Source organism: Elephantulus edwardii, unplaced genomic scaffold (assembly GCF_000299155.1).
Source record: "Elephantulus edwardii isolate Elephantulus edwardi_28Jun2011 unplaced genomic scaffold, EleEdw1.0 scaffold00031, whole genome shotgun sequence".
Taxonomy (NCBI): domain Eukaryota; kingdom Metazoa; phylum Chordata; class Mammalia; order Macroscelidea; family Macroscelididae; genus Elephantulus; species Elephantulus edwardii.
Window position 1 is genome coordinate 18,345,077 of NW_006399781.1, and position 26,135 is coordinate 18,371,211.

Here is a 26,135-nt window from a genome sequence, read left to right on the forward strand (position 1 = left end):
AACAACAATAACTTGTCATGCCAGTCAGACATCATTATTTTTTAATATTTGACAGAACATCTTTTCCTATTTATGTTTTACTAAAAATTATCTTTTTCTTGGAAATAATTTAACTTGCTATCTACCTGATATTTTAAACAGCTGCAAATCCACAAGACGTAAAGATAAAAATATTCGTTTTATTACAGCTCAAGCTCATTGTCATGCCAAGGGACCACCTCACAGCTCACCCTCCAGGGGTTTCGAAGGCGGTAACGCGCTCAGGAGGAGATGGCCCGCTGTTCTCCCAAGAGGACACTGGTGGATGCAAACTGTGAGAGGAGCAGCCTTTGGGTTAGCAGCATGACTCGCTGTGGATGAGGCCTCCAGGTCTCCCTTTATTACAGCCAATACATGATAACAATTAATACAGCTACACAGGAAAATTAGTGCAAGTAGGAAAACTGATTAAAGTATGCTGACTAAAAGTACTGTCGTCTGCAATTTAGTTTAATGCATATTAGAATATAAATACATACCGTATACCTTTTCTTAACATGGGTAAGAACAAATTTTACATAACTAAAATGTGTAGCCAATATTTTACATAGCAAAAGGAAATAGGATGAAATCTATAAATTACCAGAAAAGGGGGAACAATATAGGAAAACAAGTACATTTTATATAAAATTTAGAGCATAGTTAAAATGAAGATACATGACTCCTCCATAACTCAATTTTACAAAATAAACTCAACATGTATTAGTCTGTGAGCCGCTAAGTCCACATACATATGATGGACCTTTCGTAAGACTGCTCAGAACACCTTGGGATACCAGATGCTTTTAGTTTTTAACTGGAGTTGAGCTTGCTTTCGTAGTCTTCTTTAAGTGGTGGTAATTTGGCAAGATTTTCATCAGGAAATCCAGCTGCAGTGTCTGGGGCTAAAATAAAATAAGACAGTTAGGAATTAACTAGCAGGAAGCGAAGTCAAAAGAACCTGAAAGAAGTGGTTACCTCCAGATCACAGAATTATAGGAGTGTCACAGACTTACCTGCTTTGTTTACAGTTTGTATTGATTTTATACATAAGTCAGTTTTAAACCTTTCAACTGTGCTTTCCAAGATTTCACTGCAGCCTACAAAAAGATTTCATGAGTGAAATAGCCAAATGGTATCAACTTCCACATTGCTGACACAGCCACACAGCTGTCACTCATCATGTGCTAGCATTACCCTCTCACTCACTGTAAAACTCACTTAAGGTAATCGTGAAAGATGTGGATTCTTAGGCCCCTTTCTTAGACACTAAGGAGTTCCGATGGCGGAGTGTGTTATGTGTGGCTCTGCTAACCACACGCAGGTGGTCAGTGGTTTGAACCGACTGGCTGCTCTGTGGGGGAAAAGGCTCCTCTAGCAAAATTTTACAGCTTTGGAAATCCAGTGGTGGGTCATGTCCAGGTGAAGTCAGCTTGATGGCAACGGGTTTCGTCTGGTCCTTACATATCAGGATTCATTAGTCTGGGAATCTTTATTTTTAATAAAGATCTCTGTGATCAAGAAAGTCTGGAAAACAACGCCCAATATCGTATGTACTAAATTCTAATTCACTTAATTCTAATCTCCTTCCCCGACTCCATTTTTATTTCCCCTCTGCAATCATTTTTTTATGTTATGCAGAAATACAGTGAAATATACTTTTTTAAAAAGTGTATTTGTCTCTATTTACTTTTTAACTTAAATAGGTAAATGTAATTGTTTATAATTAACAAGCATACATTACAGGCATAGTTGTTGTTATATACTATCAAGTCAGAGCTGATCCATAGCTGACTCTCCAGCAGGTTTTGAGAGGGAGTAAATCACATGAGAGGAGCACAGAGTAACCCATAAAAGAACTGGATTTTAGGGGAGCTCTGGTGGCCTAGTGGCAAGGAAGTGCAACTACAATCCCCGAGGCGCATGGTTCGAACCCACCATATGCTCTGCCGGGGAAGGAGGGACAATCTCCTCCTGTACCAGTCAGATCTGGTATGACGGTACACGCACACAAAAGAGTAATTAAAATAAAAAAAGAACTGGATTTTTACTTTCTGATAAAATGTGACCAAGTATAAGCGAAAATGTTTTGAAAATACTTCTTTTGGATTCAAGGACAGAGAGTGAACAACTGAAAAATACATACTGACATATGCCAAGCAATATGGTTCAATATTTTCATCAAAATATGCTCAAAGGTCATCTCATCTTAAACATCGCCTACTCTAACAGCGGGGAACTTTGGAGGCATAGTGGTAAGGAATTGTGCACTGCCAACCCAAAAGTACATAGTTCAAACCCACTAGCTGCTTCGAAGGAGACAGATGGGCAGTCTCCTCCCATGCACTTTACTGCTTCTTGAAACCCACTGGTAAGCCAACCATGAGCCAGTTCTGACTCAATGGTGCACAACAACGACTCTAACACAAAGCCCCCAAAATTCCTTGGTGGTGTTAGGTGTCATCAGGTTGACACTAATTCAAATGACCCTATATACGGAAGATCTGCACCTTCTTCATAATCTCTGCTGTGCTTAAACCCTCTGCTGTAGTCACTGTGTCAGTCCACCTCGCTAAGTCTTCCTCTCCTTCACTAACCCTCTCTCTTTTACAAACATAATACCCTCTTCCAAGGACTACCTGCATGCCACCCCCCAAATTACACACCCAAAATACATAAAATGATGTTTCACCATCTTTGCTTCCGAGAAGTACTACAGCTACACTTCTTCCAGGACAGATTTGCTTGTTCTCTTAGCAGCCCACTATAATTCAACAACAACAACAAAAACAATTCAAAGGCATTCCTGGGTCTTTCTGATTCACTGTTCAATTTTTAAATGTGTAGGATGCAACGAAAAATATCATGACTTGGATCAGGTACGTTTCCAAAGTCTTTAAATTGACACCCTGACTCTTAGCATATTTAGTTATTACTGTTGTTATGTATCAGACTGAGCTGGGGGAGATTACCCATCTTTCTCCTGAGGAGCAGCTGGTGAACTCAAAATGCCCACCGGCCTTTGGGTTAGCAGCACAATCTTTACCCACCTGCCCACCGGAGTTCCCATTTGGTTACTGCTGTTACGTTGTTATGGACGAGCTGGTATCGAGCCATAGCTGACCCTCCAGCAGGTTTTCTGAGACAGTAAACCACGTGGAAGGAGACCGCCCGCCCAACTTTCTCCCAGAGAGCAGCAGGCAGAATCATGTGTCTTTGGGTTGGCAATGCAAAGTATTCAAACATATTTATTTATTCATAGGCTGTGTTTATTATCAAGCTATGTTGTTAAATTAACAAATGGGTCCACACTAGAAACCCAATGGAGAGTCACCGTAAGTCAGAATGACTGGAGGGCACTGTGGTTTTTTTGGAGCTTTTTAGTATCCTCATGAAAACAATTTTGTGATATTTTAGAAAAATTAGCAGCCCTAGAAGAACATCTTTTAAAGAGACTGGCCAGTACCTGGGGTCGCTCAGTCTGCACCCGACGAAGGCAGTCTGCGCCGTAGATGACTGTATTCTCAGGGATGACTTCAAAAGTGTTCAGGCTGCAACAAGCACCAATGATGCAGCCACTTGTCAGTATAACATTCCTGCCTACATATGCTGCAGGAAAAATACAAAAAGAATTGCAACTTAAGGCACCAAATGATTAGAATACTAATTTTGAAATAAATTATTTAATGGCTTTTGAAATTAAGAAATGGAATAAGAGCTTGCCCTGTGCACTCCACTCATCAAACTGGCACTGCAGCACCTCCAGGAACAGTGTGCTCCTCACTGGGGGATACTTTAAAAAAATTTTTAGTAAGTTTTAATAAAAAGGGAACTATTTAAGTATGAAAACACAAACTGCCCACACCCTGACAAAAAAAAATTAAAAACTTTATTAGCATTTATGATAATAGTAAAAAATTTACTATTTTTCTACTTTGTGCATTGATGGCATATAACTGGCAGGAAGGAACAGTGAGGAAGCAAAAGTAAGGCCAATTGTGATGGTCAAGGTTATGTGTCAGCATGGCTGGGTCATGATTCTCAGTGGTCTGGTAAGTGCATAATGATCTACTTTAGGAGTTAGGATTTGGCGCCTATGTAATAATGATTTAATTTTGGAGTTAGGGCATGCATTTTAGCACAGCGTATAATTTTTTAAAAATAACAACCTGCGCATGACAATTGTTCAGAATAAGAGGTGCAGAGCAAAGTGGACTGGGGGTGGAGGGAGGGAGAAAGCTGTGCAGCAGTGAAAGAATCTTTTTAAAGAGAAAAGTGAACTGGGAGGCGGGTAGGGAGGAAAATGTGCAAAAATGAATGAATGGAAATCCAAGTTTTCTGTAAATTTTTGTTAAAATATCAATAAAAAATAAAATTAAAAAAATTTAGGAACACACTCTGAGATGGGGGGAAAAATTAATAACTAACTAACTAACTAACTAACTAGATCTTTGGAAGTAGATTTTCCTGGGGTGGTGGGGAAACCAAACCAAAACAACCCGGTCTCTGGAACCTAACTATATGTTAAAAGTGGGTATGGTATTGTTGCTTTTCACAGTAAAACTCTGGACATAGTTTACCTTTTGATTCAATAACATTATTATCTCCCATTTTCATGGCTTGAGAATCTGTAAGCCAGAGTTAAGCAAATATTGTAAACATGCAGTTTGGGTTGGGTTTTTTCCTCTCTTTCATACAGTATGTCTTTAGACTGGGGAAGGGACAGAGAGGTGGAAAAGGGATGCATATTACCCCTGCCAGAAATCTTTGCTCAGGACAATCTGAGGGTTTTCCTTTTTAAACAAAATCTTCTACATGAGTAAATAAATGGCTTTTCTATTTTTAAAGAAATGAGCATTTCTTTTTTTTTTTTATTTTTTTTTTAGAAATGAACATTTCATACTCTAATTTGACAGGAGCAATACATCTTCACAACAGTCTTTAAGAAATTTGAAGATAACACTGTTAACAGTTTGATATATATTTGAAGTTTCAGTCACCTCCTAAGCATGTAAAAGCTAGATGATGAAAAAAGACCAATGGAGAACTGATGCCTTTGAATTACTGTGTTGGCAAAGACTACCAAATATATCATGGACTGCCAGAAGAAAGAACGATTCTGCCTTGGAAGGAGTGCAGCCAGAACACTCTTTAGATGTATGACTGTGGAAATGTCATTTTATATATTTTGGACATGTACTGAGGGGAAATGGCCTCTGCACAAGGACACCATGATGGATGAAGTAAAGGGTCAATGAAAATGAGGAAGATGCTCAACAAGATAGACTCTTGGCTCCAAAAATGGTCTCCAACTGAGCAGTGATTCTGAGAATGGCGCATCAGTATATGCCTATATAGGTATCTCAACATATATAAGTGGGAATCAAAAAAACTCTTATGGCTCATTTTATTCAATTCACTTAAATTTGGAAGCATTTCCTCAAAGTTACTAATTTTTTTAATGATTTTTAAATTTTAATGATAAAAGCATCATTTTTAAAGATTACAAAATGACCCTGGTGGTCTGTTTTATACTTGTAGCTTAAATTATTAAAATACTTTGCTACTATTGAACATTTAGAATTTTTCCTCCAAATTTTTCTATTATAAATTAATGTTTTAATGACACCATTGTAAGACTTCACTATCTTTTTAGCACAATACCAGGAACAGGACTGGTGACACTTGGGGAGGAAAAGACAAAGAATGAAACCTTTTCATTCCAGTTCCTCACCTACCATTTGTGGTATTAGCAACCGGTATTGCTAGTATTAGGTCTACCTAAAACTATACGGAACCAAACTGACAAAGCCAGGAATCTTCAATCAGAACAGAAGCCAAGACTGCTGTTTTGGCATCTGCTGTTGTTCAGCTACTGGAACCTGATAAGATGCTGTTACATCACCATCAGGAACAAAATGTTACTTTCAAATTACTGACAAAGGGTGTGTGGGTGTGTGTGTGTGTGTGTGTGTGTGTGAAAATGCTATTCTTTATTCTACAGTCACTAGAACAGATGGAATTGAGATAAAGACAGATAGACAGACAGACAGACAGACAGACATCCCTTAAAAATGGAATGATCTATCCTAAAAAATGTAATTTTTTTTCTATACTCATGTATTTGCTTTTTAAAAGGGAGAGGAGCTCTTTATTATTGCTCCCTAAAAGCCCCAAGCCCAGGGTCGTGCAGTCCCGGAGCACAGGGGGAACACCAGCAGGTGAGGCAGAGGACATGGCTCTGCTGCTGGCTTGGGCTCCTGGGCTTTCACAGTGGGCAGGGGGCAGCAGCAGGAGAAGAGGGTCCATGCTGCTCAGGTGAGTGAAACAGCAGGTGGGGCTGGGGAGTACTCCACTTCTTCCCCACTCACTTCCTCCAGCTGTTCCCCCTGACACCCTCTCAGCTGCCGACACTGTCCTTTCCCACAGCCTCTTCCAGCAGCTCCAGCAGCAGCTCCATTAGCAGCAGTAGCAGCAGCAAGGGTGAAGGGAGTTGGCTCTCATAAGATTTTATAATGATGTATGCACAATGTCTAAATCATTTTTCATTAAGCACGAATACTTATATATATTTATAGTTAAATTATGACATTTTCCACAGGGAGAGATTTGGTGTTCATGAACAGCTAAGGATGATTTATCTGAGGTTAACATTAAGGATACAACAGCCAACTTCAAACACATTATTGGTGCCGATGATCATAGGTTTGGGTTCTACATCTTCAGCATCAGGGGTGATATTATCAGGGTAACTGTGAAAAGAAAAGACAAATTGTCAGAGAGTAGTCCAATAAGCAACTCTTCCTGTTTTAAAGTTTGTGTAACTCTCATAACGTTGACCTAAGTCAAGCTTAAAATATATAACTATGTAAATTATTTATCATTTTGTTGAAGATGACTCAATTCTGAATTTAAAAAGTTACTAAAATGCAAAGAAGCAGAAGGACTGTGAATAAGTACAGCACTCTTCTGTTTATATCTTAGACCCAAAGTCCAGAAAGCCCTCTCCAGGATGCTCTACAAGTTGCTGGACATGACTTTCAATCTGTTAAATTGGAATAAAAGTCTGCCTAACTGAAAACATTTCTACCTTTAGTAGTGAAGTAAAGACTGTAGAAGGTAAAAGGATACTCACAGGAAATAACTATTTTATGCTATTAGTTGAGAAGTCTTTGGCAGTACAAAAAGTTAAGCTCTGGACTTTTAAGCCTACAGGGTGATGACATGCTCCCATCTAGAGGCAGCTCAGAGCAGGTCTGGGACCTTGGAAAATCCTGTGGAGCAGTTCTACTTTGCACACACGGGATCACCATGAGTCAGAACTGACTAGAGAGCTGCTAGTAACAGCAACTCGGGTGCTCAGGTAGCCTCATGGTAACAAGCTGCTCTGCCACTCTGAAATCACATGGTTCAAATACATCAGCTGCTCCACGGGAGAAAGATGGGTAGTCTCCTCCCCAGTGATTTACAGCCTCTCAACACCCACTGGAGGGTCAGCTATGGGTCGGCTCTGACTCAGGACACATAACAACAACAAATAATAGGAATTAAATTTTTAGAACTAGAAAGCAATCTAAGAGGAAGACATGATTTTAAAATGGTGCTTCACCTCTGACAGTTATTGCAGAATATAGCTATTGTTAACTGGCTCATGCTAAAGGTACTAAATATACTTAAAATTTATGTAGAAAAAAATGGCCTAATATAGCAAGAAACTCATTTTAAGTAAGCACTGAGATAAATTATTCCTTTTATCACTGTTAAATATTCTTCCAAGGCCTTTCTTACAAATTCCACACATTGTTGCTGTAAATTAGATGTAAGCTTGAATTTCTTGCCAAATTTGTACTGAGGAAACCTTATAAATGCTTGCCAAACTTTTACAATCTACTTCATTAAGGTCATACACATGATTTAGTATTTTGATACCAGGGTGCCCTGGAAGCTGAAAAGGATTGTGCTGCCAACCCAAACGCAAGTGGTTCGGGTCTGAGCATTGCAACAACCACCAAGGAACCAAACACCCTGGAGGGTGGGCAGCACAGCACTGGGTGCTGGAAGTACTCAGCAAATGTGTGGTGAATGGATGCAGCAGTGGTATGAAAGGAAAAGATTACCCTGACTGAGTGTTACAGAGTCAAGCTTTTTCACCTTTGACAAGTCTCTGCCCATCGGCTTGGGCCTCCTCAAGTGCTAATTACTTATTTTTAAACAGATCCTTAATGTTTCTTTAGTTTCTTTAGTGATAAAGCGACAGCCTTATTTGAGGAACATGAACAGACAGATGCATATCCATTTTTATGGCACTATTATTTACAACAGCAAAGAGATGGAAACAACTTAAGTGCCCATCAGTGAATGAAATGACAAACTATTGTACATCCTTGTTGTTTTTGTTGTTGTTGTTAGGTGCGATGGAGTTGAGTTCAACTCATAGTGACCCTATGAACAAAAGATCTGAATCCTGTTCTATCCTGCACCACCTTCACACTTCTTTACACACAAGAGTCCATTGCAGAAGTCACTATGCTAATCCACCTGGGTGAGGGTCTTGCTCTCCTTCACTGACCCTCCACCCTTCCCAGCATCATGTCCTTCTCTAAGGAACAGCCCCTCCTAGCAACATGAACAAAGCATGTGAGGTGAAGCCTCATCATTCTTGCCTCCAAAGAGCACTCCAGCTGCACCCTCTCTAAGACATAAATGTTTGTTCTCTTGGCTGTTCATGAGATATTCAGTGGAATATGCAATGTTAAAGAAAAATTAAAAATTCATGAAATACTCCATCACATAAATTACTCTAGAGGATATTTTGTTAAGTAAAACATGCGAGTCACAAAGGGGACAAATATTTTATGAGTCCACTATTATAAAAAGTTCAGGAAGGGTTTACACACAGAAAGAAACATTATTTAAGAATACTAGGGATAGAAGAGAGAAAGGGGAGGGCAAAAAATAAGATAATGTGGGTGAAGGGAAAGGTAATGTACAGTAAGAAGGTGTTCAGCAAAATTTTACTAAAGAAAGGGAAGACACAGAGAGGCACATAAGAGATACAGACATCAAAGGTAAACATTATCACATGCATAATCCTACACTGTCAATAAAAAGCGTTAATAATCTACAAGCAGATACGCAGAGAGGCAGGAGGTACAGATACACACAGATGAAAGGAAATACAATCACAATCACACAGGATGGCAGATGATATTTCTACAGGCATTTTTGTGTAAGTTGTAAATATATCCTTGTGTATGGTAGAGTGTTGTTCCAATGTGGGGCATGAGAGAATGAATGAATAGACAACCAACTGCACTGTAAACTTTCACTCAAAACATATATGAAGGGGGGGGAAAAAGGATAGTGGACCCTTTAAATATCAGTTGAAAAGGTTCTTATAGAAGTTGAAATTAACAAAAACATCATCTGTGGTACTTAGTTCAGAGTGTATAAAAAGTCTTACTCACGCATTTATGATAAGGGCCTGTTCTTCTATTAGGTTACCTTCACCAATCACTATCGGTCCAGCCTCCGCAATAATCCGTGCTTTAGGGTGGATCACTGTCCTAGGTCCTGTTAAAAATACCATGAAAAGAAATTCTTGGTAAAGGCTATGTTTCAAATAAAAACTAAGAGGTGACAGGATGGCTGAGGCTGTTAGGAAGAACATGTTCTAAATATGTGCCAGGCACTTTACATGTATAATATACATAATATGTGTTATTATAATGTTATCTCCTTGGCTATTGTCAATAGTACTTAATGACAAAGCTCAGGTTAATATGAATGGCAATAGCAGAGGCTCTGGAGCCAGAAAACCCTGGCTCATGTCCATTTTGAAGGTCCTGTTATCTCTACTGTGTGAAATGAGGGTGTTGATAATTACCAGTATTTCAGGGTTGTTGTAAGGATCAGATGAGAGAATGTTTGCAGGTACAGTATCAAGCATGTCATTCAAAGCATGTCAGCACGTGCTGTTGTTGCTCTTAGGCACTGTTGATTAGAGTATGATTCATAGTGACCCTATGAACAGACCTGAACATTGTATCCTGTGCCATCCTTACAATCTCTGGCACACTCGAGCCCACTGCTGCAACCACTGTGCCACTCAAACTCATTGGGGATCTTCCTCTCCTTCGCAGATCCTCCACCTTTCCAAGCATGATGTCCCTTTCCAAAAAGTAGCAATGTGCCCAAAGTATGTGAGATGAAGCTTCACCATCTTTGCTTCTAAGAAGCACTCTGGTTGCACTTTGTCCCAGACATATCTGTTTGTTCTCTTGGCCATCCATGGGATATTTAGCACTCTTCTCCAATACCACAGCTCAAAGGCATCAATTCTTCTGCCATCCTTATTCACTATTCAGTGTTCTGATGCATAGGCAGTAAATGAAAAGACCATGACCTCAAGAAGATGCACCTTCATCCTCAAAATGACAACACTCCTCCTTAGTAATCTGGAAAGGTCTCTAACTATGGACTTTCCCAATGCAATATCTCCTGACTTCTAGCACCAAGGGTGCTGACTATGGATTCAAGCAAGACAAAATCACTGCCAACTTCAATCCTCTCTCCATCTATCATGATGTTGCCTATTGACCAGAGGTGGAGACTTCTGTTTTCTTGATGTTGAGATGTGACTGATATTCAAGGCTGTATTCTATGATCTTCTGCAGCCAATGTTTCAAGTTCACCTCATTTCAGCAAGCAAGTTTGTGTCACCTGCATAATCCAAGTTATTGAGTCTTCCTTCAATCTACATGTCAGCATCTAGTTGGCAATAAAAATTATCTTTCCTTCATCATGGTAAAACTTTTTGTTTACAACGTGATGCTTTCTCACTCATTCTACCACAGGATCAGATTTTTTGGTTGTTTTTTTACATGATTAGGAGAAGATATGGGCACAATGGAATCAGAAAACATGAAATCTAACTTTAGGTTGGTAATACAGAGGGTCATTTTTTTAAAGCCCCTCAACAAGGTGAATGTACACAACGGCAGCAACAATGGGCTCAAACACTGCAGCGACTGTGAGGACACACAGGATCCATACAGCATCGAACGTAGCAACTATCTCAGGTTCATATTTTGTTAATCTACTGCAAGCACTAGAAGGAGGCAGAGCTTTTGCTGTTTGGTATAGGATGTGACTTTAAACAATTAAACCTCGAAAAAGTTAAACAGAGGCAGCGAGAGGTGCCAAATGTGATTACCAGCACCCAAAGATTCTGATATTGGAAGACCTGAGACAGGAAGAAATCTCATCCTATCAATTCGGGGATCGGGATCAAGGTGCTAAAGGCAGATCCTTGTGTCACTCAGGGACTTCTATTACTAGGAGTGAGTTACTTGACAGATACTGGAAAACTCACAGTTATGATTGTAAGGGTCTTTCCCTGAGAGAGAAACCCTATCAATCTGTGATCAAGATACCATCTCCACCTGCTGGTAGCTTTACCAAACTACAAGCTCTGGCTTTGAAAGGACAAATGTGCAAAGGGGAAGGGTGGAAATCACTGGAATAGCAGTTTAGTGGGCAGATGGGGTGGGGATGTATGTGAAGGAATAGGGAAGATTCAATGGAGACTCGAAGAGAGGGGGTAATAACTGGCATAAATAAATAGTAATGAATCATAAAACACAATGTATATGAATGATTGTATGAAACAAAATGTAAAGATTTTATAAAATACATTGCAAAAAAAAGAGTCCATGAATGAAACACAATGTAAGTAAATTCTTGTATGCAAACCTATTATTTTTTTTTTTTAAAAAAAGGACAAAGTGAAAGGGGAGCTCTGATGGCATAGTCTGTAGGAAGTGGTGCTGCAAATCCAAAGGTGATACCTCTCTGGTGGATCAAATCCATAAGCAACTTCAAAGGAGAAAGATGGTCAGTCTCCTCCCATGTGATTTATAGCCTCAAAACCCCGAAGGGTCAGCTGTGAGTTTGTTTCAACTCCATGGCAATGAGTTACCAAGTTTGAGCTATAAAGTAGTAATAAATGTCATAGACAGTAATAGCTCCCTAAGCTCTCAGAAGGTCTTCTGAAGCGGTTCTGCATAAAAAGATTAGAACACATGTATAGGTTTCCCTTACTATCTGAAAGCAGAACAATCCTGTGAAATGTTCCGTCAGCCTAAATGGTATCATTCAAACAATTACTATTAATTTATATAAGGAATTTTTTTAGCATCCTAGATCTCAAAAATAACTACCTAATTACATCACATAATGCACCAAAGCTAATAGAGTTCAAAGCTCTGGCAATTTGATGCTGAGATGTTAGGTATTGTTCCCAGGGCGTGACCATGGCAACACCACTCTCAATGCCCACAGTACACACTGCTTCAAACTGCCATCTGCAAAACCAACTCTCAACAGCAGTTTTGATTTCTGCAAAAGCAGAAACCCTCTTCTGATTTCTTTCAGTTAATTAAAACAGGTACAATGGTAGGTCTTTTAGGAATTGTGATGAAGCATAGAGAGAAGTTTCAAAAAGTAGGTGATGACCATACCTCAAGATATGTGACCGGTCAAGTTCCTTCACAAAGGAACATTCACTCAGGTGAGTGAATCCTATAAAACTTGCTTTGTCTCTGCACTTTTTAGCTAGCTGCCAGGCAGCAGAGGGCTCAACAATTGAAACACCAGAAGTTGTAACAAGCAACAGTTCAAACTGGGACAGTTTGCTCCATGTCCTTCTACAAGCTATAAGCCCTTTTACTTAGACTAGATTTTAATCCAAACCAAATTTAAGAGTCTTAAGTTTGAAATGCTTTAAAAACAAGTTTTCTGTCACCATGGAAAGTTTAAAAAAAGAAAGGAAAAAAGAAAACCTATTGTGAACCCTCTTAGAGCTCTTTTGGGCAGGGAAGTTTGTGTACTTTTTTATCAAATGTACTGAAACCCTGTTTGACTTATCTCCTTGTTTGGGTAAATGTGTCCAGAGTTGGAGCTGCTAGTAAGCTGATGAATTATTTTTCTAAAAGGCTCGCTGGCCTATGTGCAATACAGCCACAAAGACATTCCTTGCATCACATTTCCATTTCCCTCACTTGGTAAAGGATACTTTTTGGGTCTATTTTTGCCACAGAAGGCAATCTTTGTATACATTTTCCTGCGTCAATAAATAATTCAAAAAGCCACAAGCTGTCTCTTTTGAAAATTAAAACAATTCTGTTAACCTGTAATCTGCTTTTGATTCTGAACTCATAAGAGCTGTTTTATATGCTTAATTTCTCAAGCCAAATGTGTTGTTCTGCTTTATTGAAAAAGACTGCTAAAATTAAACAGAGGCCTTTGATGTGTATTAAAAACTCTAATGGAAAGAAAAACACGCTGGGATGTAGTGCTTCCATCTCAAAGCTTTTTCACTGTGCTCTCACACTCTGATGTCCCAACCAAGCCCTGTCCCAGTTGCAAGAGCCTGCCTTTCACCTTCTACATAACAGAACCATTGTTGTGTTGTATACCGTCAAGTCAGGACCAAGTCATAGCTGCTCCTACAGTAAGTTTTCATTGGCTATAAAACACATGGGAAGAGACTGCTCATCTTTCTCTTCTGCAGCAGTTGGTGGATTTAAAGAGCCTGTCTTAGGGTTAGTGAATCCTTAGTCACTAAACCACCAGAGCTTTCTCAAAATGGGACTGCAGAACTGCAAACTGGAGGTGCCTTCCCAAAACGTTCCTCAGCTTTCCTTATTTACAGAAAAAATATTTAAAAATAGATGATACTATGGCCAAAGTGTGTGTCTCTCTCAATGCTGTAAAGTCAGAATCAACTCGTGGCTGACTTTCTAGCAGGGTTTCCAAGGCTGTAAATTGCACAGGATATGGCCTATATTTCTCCCTGACACAGCCAGTGGTTTCAAAATACCTGCCTTTGGGTTAGAAGCACAACTCCCTACTGAAGAGGTTCCCAGAGCTCTCTACGACCAAGGTAGAGTAATTTTTTAAAAAAGATACTATTAAATATATTTACCCAAATTATAAACAACAGCAGCAGTGTTCCTTTGTACATGGTTTATTTCAAGCAGTCTCTAATGGATGTATATGTATGTTATGTGGGTTGGGACTGGGTAAGGAGTGTCAGACACCAGCAGAGCCTCAAGGCACAGCATTACTAGTTAAGAAAAGAGCACTCCAAAGTCTGATTAACCAGCTTCTCTGATAAAACCAAACACATGGTTTTCCAGGAAAACAGAAGATCAGGCTTAAAATTCCACCGTTCTGAAAAAAAAAAAAAAACACAAAACAAAACAAAACAAAAAAAACGGAAAAACTAATTTCTCACCTAAATATTGCAGAATGGGACAAACTGATAAAAGCATAAACAATCAGAGGGATGGAAAGATATATATAACATCAACACATAAATTGATTGCCATTTAACAAAAAAACCCAAAACCCAATACTTATTAGTAAGTAGCCAAATCAACATATCTATAGCACAACAGAAAAAGATTTAAACTTATTATTAGGAAATTAAGAGAAAACAAAAAGGAGCAAAAAAGCTCTAAAATGAAAACTAAGATATGTTGGGAAGAGTGAGTTTTAACGAGATAATGTATCTCTACTCTCTGCTTTGATTTAACTACATGTTTCAGGAGCTTACATTTTCTTAAAATGACATTTAGAAAAGTTACTTAAGAGAAGTCAAAAGATTTTTATCCATGTTATTTTGAAAAATTACCATACTTATATAAAATTAAGAAACACACATAAAGAAAATGAGACAAGTGTTATGGAAGATAGAATGTTGAGTAACTATATAACTTTTTAAAAAAATTTTTTTTCATTTTATTATTTTGTGTGTGCATACTGTCAAATCAGATCTGACTGGAACAGAAGGAAACTGCCCCTCCTTCTCCAGCAGAGCATCTGGCGGATTTGAACCACATACCTCTGGGACTGCAGTGCAGCTTCTTGCCACTAGGACACCAGAGCTCCCTTATATCACTCTTTTGAAACTTTAATTTTTAAAATTGATATGTTTTTGTAAAATACTGTTTAAAAAAATGTGTAAAAAATAAATAATAAATATTAAATTAGGTCTAACCTGGAATAAACTCCAACTCATTATAGACTTCTCTGAAAGAATTTTAAAAAATTAAAATATATATATCTCAATTTTTATTCTATTATCTATCACTAAAAAAATCTGTTTTTGAGCTGTTATTATATATTTTAACCAAAAGAGCTATGGACTACTGGGTAGTGGTCAAATACAAGATAAAAACAGGTTACTCACTGTATTTACTTACATAATTCCCACATTTAGGGCAGGTGGGAAGGACAATGAGTGAGGAAGGAGAGGAGCATAGAGTGGAGAAAGCCAGGGGGAAGAAAAGCAAGTGCCCTAATGCAGACAGTAGCCAACTAACTCTTCATTTCAGTGTCTAAGGACAGCTTCTGTAAGTGACAGAACTTCCATCAAATCTGAGATACACTCACATACATACACAAACCTATAGATACAGCCGTGTGTGTACTTATACCTGCTGCTGTTAGGTGTCACTGAATTACCTATGACACGTTGTTCTGAATTGTTGAGTACACTAAGACTCATAATGACACTATGAACTATGGCTCTGAACCTTGCCCTGTCTTGAGCCAACTTCACCATCTCCTACCCCCAACTGATAGCGAACCTATAAATAACAAGGGCTGGGCCTTGCTCTCCATCCTCATCACCTCTGATAAACCTGAGTCAGTGAAAAAGCTACTGTATGAAGGAGATGTACCTATGCATTTGCTAGACAGTTGATTATTAACTCATTGCTGTCAAGACAAAACCAACTCACAGCTAACCCTCCACTGGGTTTCCGAGGCTGGAAATCACATGGTAGACAGTACTCTTCTTTCTTTTGAGGAGAGGCTGGGAGATTTGACTAACCAGAGAGAGGCACAGCCTTTGGGTTAGCGGTCCAACTTTCCATGCCACCAGAGTGTCCTATATACTTAGTCTTTAAAACGGAAAAGGAGACATAGAAGAAAAAATTTACAGAAATCAACTACTTTAGTTTTCTTTTCCTTCATATTATAGAATATCATGTATGCTATTTCTAGAATCATGAAGAAATCAGAATCTGACAGAAGCGTTAGAGTAAAAACAACACAGAGAAGTATGTTGATAAACATATGGCCATGATTTATCATCATAAAATGCAAGCAATAAGTAGTCAAGGACAAAAAATTACTGCAGCACTAGAAGGAAAACAGGGTCATTTTCTAAACTTTGAAACTCTATAAACGTAAAATAATTGAATCAACCCAACCTAGCAAATTCCTAACAATGTTTCACAATACTGGCACAATCTTTACTGGTTTTACAAGACATAAAACCTAAATTGGTTAGAGGCTCAGGCATTATGAAAAAAAATTTACATTGGAGATGTTTTTTCCTATTATAGAAACTGAATATAGGGAACAGGACACACACACTTTCTCTCACAAAATTCACTGAAAGCTCTGCTCTGGTGACACAGAGGTGACATGCAGCTGCTGCTAAGGATGGGCTCACACTAATAAAGCTGCAGGGGACCATATCCAGTAAAAACCACTATAAAAGAACTGAGTCAAATGGGAGTTTGAGGAACTTAATCACGTTTATGGTAACACAGTCTGCAGGGTGTTATGCGACTAACTTAGAGGCTATGCCTCTCTGACAGTTCAAATCCACCAGCAGTTCCACAAGTGAAAGATATGCTGTGTCCTCTCATGTAGTTTACAGTCTCAGAAGCCCATTGCTGGGTCAGCTAAGAGTCAGTTTTGACTTAATGGCAATGAGTTTCAGTTTACTTAAAAATCATGGTGATTCAAAACCTACACAGCGGGAGTAACCAAAACAGCATGGTACTGGTACAACGATGGGCATATAAACCAATGGGGCAAAATTAACAACCCAGAAACGGACTCAGCTATCTATGGCCAAATGATATAAAACCTATCAAATGGGGAAATGACAACCTTTTCAACAAATGGTGCTGGCAAAACTGGACTGCTACCTGCAGAAAGCTGAAATAGGATCCACCTCTCACACCATACACAAAAATCAACTCAAGGTGGATCAGAGACCTGGGATTAAAGCCCAAAACCATAAAGTTCATCAGAGACAAATTGGGATCAAGCTTATATGGCCTAGTTTATGGTATAAAGAGACTGACAAATACAGCCAGATAATAATGTACATTCTGGAGGGGATAAAATTGATGAATGGGCCCTTCTAAAGATTAAATGCCTGTGTGCATCAAAAACATTTTCTGGCAGAGTGAAAAGAAAATCCACTGACTAGGAAAAAAACATTTGGCAATACCATTTCAGACAAGGGTACCATTTCAGGAAAGGTCTCATATTGAAAGTTTACATAATTCTATAGGGCCTCCACAAGAAAAAGACTGATAACACAATTACAAAATGGGCAAAAGACATAGAAAGACTTTTCACAGAGGAAGATATTTGGATGGCCAACAGACACATGAAGAAACGCTCCAAATCACTGGCAATAAGAGAGATACAAATCAAAACCACAATGAGGTACCATCTCACTCCAGTAGCAGTAACAAAGTTTAACAGAACAATAAGTAATAAATGTTGGAGAGGATGTGGCAAGACAGGAACTCTTATACACTGTTGGTGGATTTGTAAAATGGTACAACCACTCTGAAAGGCAGTCTGACGTTTCCTTAGAATGCTGAACATAGAAATTTCATGCAATTCAGCTATTGTACTACTTGGCATATACTCTGAGAAAATGAGAACTGAGGGACAAATGGAGACTTGTACACCAATGTTCATAGCAGCATTGTTCACCATCACAAGAACATGGCAACAACCTAAATGTCCAACCACATTCAAATGAATTAAGAAATTATGGTACACTCTCACATAATGGAATACTACCTAGCACGCAGGAACAATGATTTTGTAAATTACTACCTAACTTGGGAGAGACTAGAGAGCATCATGCCATGTGAACTAACTCAGTCCCATAAGGACAAATAATGTGTAAGACCATTACTGTAGAACATGTATGAAGATTCAAGTGGGGGGAAGGGGTGGGAGCAGAGGGGTAAAGATGGGCTGGGGGGGGTGGTTGTAGTGGTGGTTAGTCTTAGGGTCGCATAATTTGATAGATGGAGAGAGGGGTGGGTAAAGAAAATAGGAAAGATCCAGTGTGAAAAACAATGTATATGAACTTTGTACATAAACCAGTATAAAACAAAAATTTTATTTTAAAAAAATATATGGTCATATAGGTATGAACACATTGACCTGTTACTTAACCTAAGTGTTGGGGCTTGACTTCGAGCAAAACTACAACAAAAAAATTTAATGTGGTTATTACAGCACTCACATTTACTGATTGCTTACTCTCTATGTTCTAGGTACTAGGCAATGACTTTCACAAACACTGTCTTATTTAGTCCTCCAACAATTCTGAGAAAGGCTGTTGTTATGTGTCATTGAGTCGCCTGCAATTCATAGCAACCCTATGCACAATAGCCCTAAACCCTGCCCTATCCTGTGCCAATCTCCCTGTCTCTGACATACCTACCCCCATTACCCCAGTCACTGAATCAATCCATCTCATCGAGGGTCTAGTTACTCTTATTTTTCATATGGCTGAAAATGCTAGTTATCATCTAATATTTACCCTCTATTTCCTCCTTATAAGAGGCCCTAAATTTCATTAAGGCAGCAATATGCCCACGTATATAGTAAGATGTACCAGTTAGACTAAGCCCTAGCCATAACATATGCACAGAAGAATTGTGTAGGACACTCAGGAATGCTTAAATAGAGCAAACTTAATGAAGCTACAACCTTGTCTCCCCTCTCTCATCTGCGATGGCTCTTAGGCAGCTCCAGCCTTCCGGCCCAGACCTGCAAGGCTGGAGCTTCAGGAGATGCACTGAACAATCAACTGACCTACAAACCTCAAGCCTTTCATTCTCACCTAACAGAATCAATCTCTGCAAGGTTAAGCCATCAGTTACATAGCTAATAACAATGTCACTTTGAAGTCTAAGGTGCATCTAACCTAAGCCATGGCTTTTCAATAGCCTCATATGCATGTGAAAGTTGAACAATGAATAAGGAAGACAGAAGAAATTATGCCTTTGAATAATGACTATACCATGGATGAACTTGCAAAAGAACAAACAAATCGGACTTAGAAAAATGAAGCTAGATTGCTCCTTGGTGGCATGGCCTGGTGTACCTTCGTCTCACATATTTTAGACATGTTAGTAGGAGGGGCCAAGTCCCTGGAAAAAGAAAACGTTTCAGCTGAGTTAAAGCAGGAGGTCAGTAAAAAAAAAAAATATAGGAAGAGTCTCAACAGGATGGACAGACACAATGCTGCACCGATGGGCTAGGACTGTACCAGTAACTGTGAGGATGACACAGGCTGGGGTAGTATTTCATTCTGTTGTACAAAGGACCACTGAAGTCTAATAACAAGCAGCTGAATCTAATCCTAACATACACAATTACACAGATGAGGAAAATGACAGAGATGTAAAAAAATAAGCCTAGGATTATAAACAATGAAAGAATTTCTCTTCTACTTTTCAAAGAGAAGAGCAAATCGGGAGGGAGGAGGTGGGCAGGAAGAAAATGCAACAATGAATGAATGGAAACCTTAAGTCTCTGTAAACTTTCATTTAAATGAATAAATAATTAAAAAAAACAACAACACACAAACCAGAAAAAAATAAAAAAGTCTAAGGTAAGTTAGTAGATAAGAAACAAAGATCCTAGGTCAGCCAGAGCCTCCCTGGTATACAGTCTCACTGCCTGCCTCATAGAAGGAGATTCTGTTTTTAATCAGTACCTTTTTGGGCCATGTTCACGGCTATGCACCTACTGCTAGTACAGTGCTAGGCAGACAGCCTATTTACAATACATAGCTCTTGAATAAAGGAAGGACTTTGGTATATTGTTTCATTAATATAGAGGTAGGAGTTTAAATAAAGACTCCATTACACTCTTATTTTAATCCATAAATAGTTACAAGTTTTATTTTGCCAGTAATATTACATCAGTGAAAGAAATAATAAAAGAGAATTTCAAAGTGTAAAGCAATGAACTAAATTTCACCAGTCCTTGAGAAATACTATTAAGTTTTCTTACCTATAGTTACATCACCTCTGATTTCACTTTCTACACACACCACTGCTCCAGGAGCAATCTTCACACTGTAGGGGGTAAAAAGGTAACATGTATGATGGATAACACAGTCAGCTGTTAACCAAAAGGTTAGAGGTTCAAGTCTTCTGGAAGGCACCTTAGAAAAAAGCCTGGTGACTCGCAGGGAGGGACTGTATAACAATGAAAGAACTTTTCTTTTACTTTTCAAAGGTAACAGCGAACTGGGAGGGGAGTAATGAATGAATGGAAATTTAAAAAAAAAAAAAAAAAGAAGCAGCTAGCCTGGTTACCAGCTTTCAAAGACTCAGTCACAGCCTGTGGAGCAGAGTTAGTTCTCCACTGCCACTACTGGAGTTGTCATAAGTTAGAACCAACTTCACAGAACTAGCATAAACTAGTGTGCAGTCCTAAAACAGGAGGGATAATCCCTTCAAGTAAATGTTTTAGAATTATCTCCAAACTGTATTATTAAATTGAAAATAGCAAGGTACAGAATATAGACAATGGATAACCTTCATTATTCTTGTAAGAAGAAAAGAATGGACACTGTATTAAAAATATTTAACAACCAGTAAGGTAAAATTAATTGAGAAAATAATCTGTAATATTCTTATTTGTTCTTCCCATATTACAAAATGACTTATCAGTACTATAAATTAGAGTACACACTGTTCAAAAGAATCTAACAATTCCTAAGTCATTTGTTGATGATATTTTCATATTCTGTTGTGATCTTTTGTTTGACACACAAAGCTAGCCATACATGGATAAATGGTACCCCTAACCAAATTTATCCTTGAAGATAAATTTGTGGTCTAGTTCAAGAAAAAACAAGCTTGAAAGCACAACAGAAAAACTGATAGTCATTAGGTAACTTGTTCTCATTAGGTTAGGAACTTTTCTTGATAGCAATGATACAGTTTATTGTATTAAAATCACTCTTCCTGGCAAAAAACAAGGCTCCAGGAGTTGATGGCATACCAATTGACATATTTCAACAGACACTGCCCTGGATGTGCTCACTAAGTTGTGCCAAGAAATCTGGAGAACAGACAGCTGGCCCAGTGACTGGAAAAGATCAGTATTTGTTCCCATTTCAAAGAAAGGTGACCCAACAGAGTGCGGAAATTATTGAACAGTAACATTAATATCACATGCAAGCAAGATTCTGCTGAAAATTATCCAAAAACGTTTGAAACAATATGTCAACAGAGAACTGCCAGATGTGCAGGCTGGATTTAGAAGAGGTCGTGGTACTAGGGATATTATAGCTAATGTTAGAGGGATCTTGGCAGAAAGCAAAGAATAATGGAAGAATGTCTATCTGTGCTTCACTGACTATGCAAAGGCTTTTGACTGTGTGGATTACAACAAGCTGTGGCTGACTCTGAGAAGAATGGGAATCCCAGAACATTTGACTCAACAACAACTGCAAAGCCTATACTTGGACCAAGAGGCAGTCGTAAGAACAGAGCAAGGAGACACTATATGATTCAAAATCAAGAAGGGAGTTCGTCAGGGATGTATTTTTGTCTCCATACCTTTTCAATCTGTATGCAGAACAGATTATCCGAGACGCTGGGCTATACGAAGAGGAATATGGCATCAGGATTGGTGGGAGAATCAACAACCTGCGTTATGCAGATGACACAACCCTGCTTGCTGAAACTGAGGAAGACCTGAAGCGCTTGCTGCAGAAGATCAAGGACGCAGCCTCCTATATGGATTGAAGCTCAACATTAAGAAAACAAAGATTCTCACCACTCGGCCAATTGGCAGCATCATTATGGATGATGAAGAGATTGAGATAGTTAACAGTTTTAGTTTACTTGGCTCCACAATCAACACTCTCGGTAACAGCAGCCAGGAAATCAAGAGAAGAATTGCATTGGGAAAGTCAGCTGTGAGGTACCTCTCAAGAGTACAGAAGAGCAATGACGTCAGGCTGGAGACTAAGGTGCACCTGATCCGGGCTATAGTCTTCGTAATTACGTGCTATGCATTAGAGATTTGGATAGTGAATAGGGCTGACAGAAAGAGAATTGATGCCTTTGAGCTGTGGTGCTGGAGATAAGTGTTGAATATACCACAGACTGCTAGGAGAACAAACAGGTTTGTCCTGGAGAAGGTGAAGCTGGAATGCTCCTTGGAGTCAAGGATTCTGAAGCTTCCTCTGACATACTTTGGGCATGTTGCAAGGAGGGGACTGGTCCTTGGAGAGGGACATCATGTTTGGCAGAGTGGAGGGGCGGGGAAGGAGAGGAAGACCTTCAATGAGATGGATCGATTCTGTGACTGGAGCAGTGGGAATAAGTGTGTTTGAGATGGCTAGGTTGGCAGAGAATAGAACAGCATTTAGAGCTCTTGTACATAGGGTCGCTATGAGTCGCAAGCAACTCGATGGCACATAACAATAACAACTTCGTTGCTAAGATATAAAAATAATGGCATTCTAAATATTTTTCTTTATAAACCATCTCTTTAAAAATTTTTAATTATTTTTGAGGAAGCTCTAGCAGCTCAGTGGTAAGGAGTTGCCCTGTGAACCCAAAGGAAAGTGGTTTGAATCTACCAGCTGCTCCGTGGGAGAAAAATGGGCAACATCCTCCCGTGTGATTTATTGCCTCTGAAAACCCACTAGAGGGTCAGCCACAGGCTGGTTCCGACTTAAAATTATATAACACTTTTTCTTTAGCACTACTATATAGAATATAGTAATTTCATAAAGTGACATATTCTACAACTTTGTTAAATCTACTTCTTTAAAATTGTTTGTACATTCTCTGGAACTTTTCCACATAATCATGTCATCTGTGAAATGTTGTTGTTAGGTGTTATCGATTTGAGTATGTCTCAGCAATTCTGTGAACTACAGATCTTTTGTCTTCTATCTTAGGGAAAAGCATCCCTGCTTTATAAGATTTCATAAAAAATAAAATCTCATAAATCTATCTTCTAAGTTATGAATTCTGGATTTTTAAAGAAATTATTAAAACCTCAAAGATGTATATATTGAAAGTGCTTTTTAAATCTCCACATAGTAGAATCAATCAGAGCCAACAACCCGAGCCAACTCCTTATTACTAGGCCACCAGAGCTTCCATTTCTTCAATATAACTCTTCTATTTAAAGATATAGTGAGCTCTTTGACATCTTTCCGACTCCAGTTTGCATGTTGACACCTTTCATTCCTGTCACTTGAAACAAAAGTATTTTCCAAAATTAGTTGAGGGAGCTAGTGAACACTGATGTTCTTTGAAAATGTTTTTTTCTTTACTTTTGCATTTCTCTCATCCAAGTCATTCCTTTCCACAAATAAATCCAAAGAATGAAAAGTGCTGAAGAAGCCCTAATTTTTGCCCACCCTTACAGTTTTACAAAAGAACACATTAATATTAGACAATAATCTAAACAGTTCTAATCCTGCAAGGCCTCCTTTTTGATCAGGGATGGTTAATTAGTCATAGCGTTCACACAAACACACGCAAAATCCACTCCAGGTATGAAAGACTAGATGAAAGCAAAAGTGGGTGTTTGAAAAATTCAACTGAAAATCCAACAACATGACATTCTTTGACAACCGCGCTGAATAACAGGAAACAGCAGGGACGGTCCCCGCTGGTCTCGCGGGCAGGGGGCGAAGTCATTCTCTGCCCCCAGCTCCACCCAGACGACATCCCCACTCCTTCGACGCAAGCGCATTTCGCGGTTAGGGTAGAAAATGTAACAAAGGGTACGAATCTCCGCACTGATTCCGCATCCCAACCCCTCTCCTTTCTTGAAGAACCTCGGGTCCGGGCTTTGGGGACCATCAGAACCACCGCCCGGAAAAGGACACAACCTCAGTCCCAACCATTACAGACTTGGAACACACTCCACCCCTAAGAGTGTTGAAAAGAGGTTTATATAAGTGATAAAACCCACCTCTTTTGAGCCTTCTCCGCCATGGTACAGCCCCTGTTGCCAATTAAAGCAGAGATCGACACAACCGCCTGGCTCGAGCGATGATCTCGGCCTTCGATTGGAAAGTCTAATTGGGTTGGAGGAAAGGCGGAGCCTAGGGGGGCGGGGCAGGACGCGGCGGGGTTGGCAAGGTGGAGGCCGGGGGTTGATCGGTTTGCGCCGTGCTTAGCTATACTGCATTGTGTGGGGCTGCGCTCCCGGCCTGTTCATGCAGACTGTCATCAGTTCTTTTAAAACAGCCGTTTATCCAGCGAGCCTCATTATAACCCTGTTTCACAGCAGCAGCTAATAACGATGCCAACCCCTCCAGGCGTTCTTCATATTGACTGGGTACTCCTTTTCGTCCAGTTTTATGACCACCGCTATTAAGATCCTCCTCCTGTGTTTTTAAACCCTTTTCTCATGTCTTACGAGTTCATCTGTCTTATACTTGAATGCATTCTATCTACTGGCTTTCTCAGTCGCCTGATTTGACTATTCGAATGCCTACGTGGTATCTCCGCTTGGAAGCCTCACCAAACCTGCAAAGATGTTCAAAAGAACTTTCAATTTTCACACCCGCCGCACCCGCGACCCCAGTCCTTGGAGCTCCACTGTTGTAAAGCAAGCAGTCCTCCCCCTTAAACTAGAAACTCTAGAACTTTCCTAGTGTCTCTTCACATTTCCATATATAATTCACTGGCAGATTGTGCCTGGCTATCTCTCTGACGTTTTATTCTTCCTTGTAAGCATTTCCACTTATCCGGAATCTATTTTAATTCTCCGTTTCTGCAAGTGACTGCTTTTCCCGCGGAAGTGGACCTGTGGTACTAAAAAGTAAAAAAAGTCAACAACACAAGAAACAATTCTGTTGTTGTTGAGGCCTCTAACACACAAGGGTTGACCCCAGTGGCTGTTTTTTTTAGAACTAGAAGTCTCCTTGTTTAGGTCACATTGCATCTATACATTCTTTAATTAAAGTATTGGTTTAAATTTCTGTCTCTCATGTAGATTAAGAATTCTTGACGGTATCACGATATGTTAGTTTTGTCAGGTGCTGTGGAGTTGGAACTGACTCGTAACTGACCTCCAGCTGGTTTTCAGTGGGAGAAAATAACATTAGAGGAGATTGACCATTTTTGTCTCTCAACTGTTGGGCAGTTGTTGAATTTGAGCCTGTTTGCATTTGGGCTGAAAGTGCAACTCTTTACCACTAGGCCACCAGCTCACCATAAGGAAATATATAACTCTACATATCTATATACTAAAGAGCTGAACAGAAGATTCCAAAGACAGCTCAGAATGACAAAGCAAAATATTACAATAAAATGTGCGAGGAGCTAGAGTCGGAAAATCAAAAGGGCCGAACTCGTTCAGCATTTCTTAAGCTCAAGGAACTGAAGAACAAATTCAAACCTCGAGTTGCTACAATCAAGGATGCTTTTAGGCAGAATATTAAATGATCCAGGAAGTATTAAAAGAAGGAAGGAATATACTGAGTCATTGTATCGAAAGGAATTGGCAGATACAGAATTTAATGAAACAGCAATTGAGCCAGAGCCTATGGTGATGAAGGAAGAAGTTCAAGCTGCTTTGAAGGGAATAGCAAAATATAAGGACCCGGGAATAGATGGTATACCAATTGAAGTATTTCAGCTAACAGATGTTGCCCTGGATGTGCTCACCAAGTTGTGCCAAGAAATGTGAAGAACAACCACTTGGCCAACTGACTGGAAGAGATCTATATTTGTTCCCATTCCAAAGAAAGGGTGACCCAACTGAGTGTGGAAACTACAGAACAATATCATTGATTTCACATGCAAGCAAGATTCTACTGAAGATTATCCGAAAATGACTAGAACAGCAGCACATCAACAGAGAATTGCCAGAAGTCCAGACTGGGTTTTGAAGGGGTCGTGGTACTAGGGATATTGTTGCTGATGTTAGATGGATCTTGGCTGAAAACAGGGAATACCAGAAGAATGTCTATCTGTGTTTCATTGATTATGCAAAGG

The 26,135-nt window shown here is 39.3% G+C and overlaps 1 protein-coding gene across 1 annotated transcript; it reads right to left on the reverse strand.

Annotated features, from left to right (window-relative positions):
• Positions 1-824: 824 nt before the first annotated feature.
• Positions 825-24,214, reverse strand: DCTN6 (dynactin 6). Its single transcript, XM_006884132.1, has 7 exons — positions 24,103-24,214; positions 20,161-20,225; positions 9,486-9,591; positions 6,682-6,770; positions 4,599-4,646; positions 3,485-3,627; positions 825-923 (listed from the first exon to the last, which is right to left on the reverse strand). The coding sequence occupies exons 1-7, from the start codon at positions 24,123-24,125 to the stop codon at positions 825-827; spliced, it is 573 nt and encodes a 190-aa protein (XP_006884194.1). The 5' UTR covers positions 24,126-24,214.
• Positions 24,215-26,135: the final 1,921 nt, after the last annotated feature.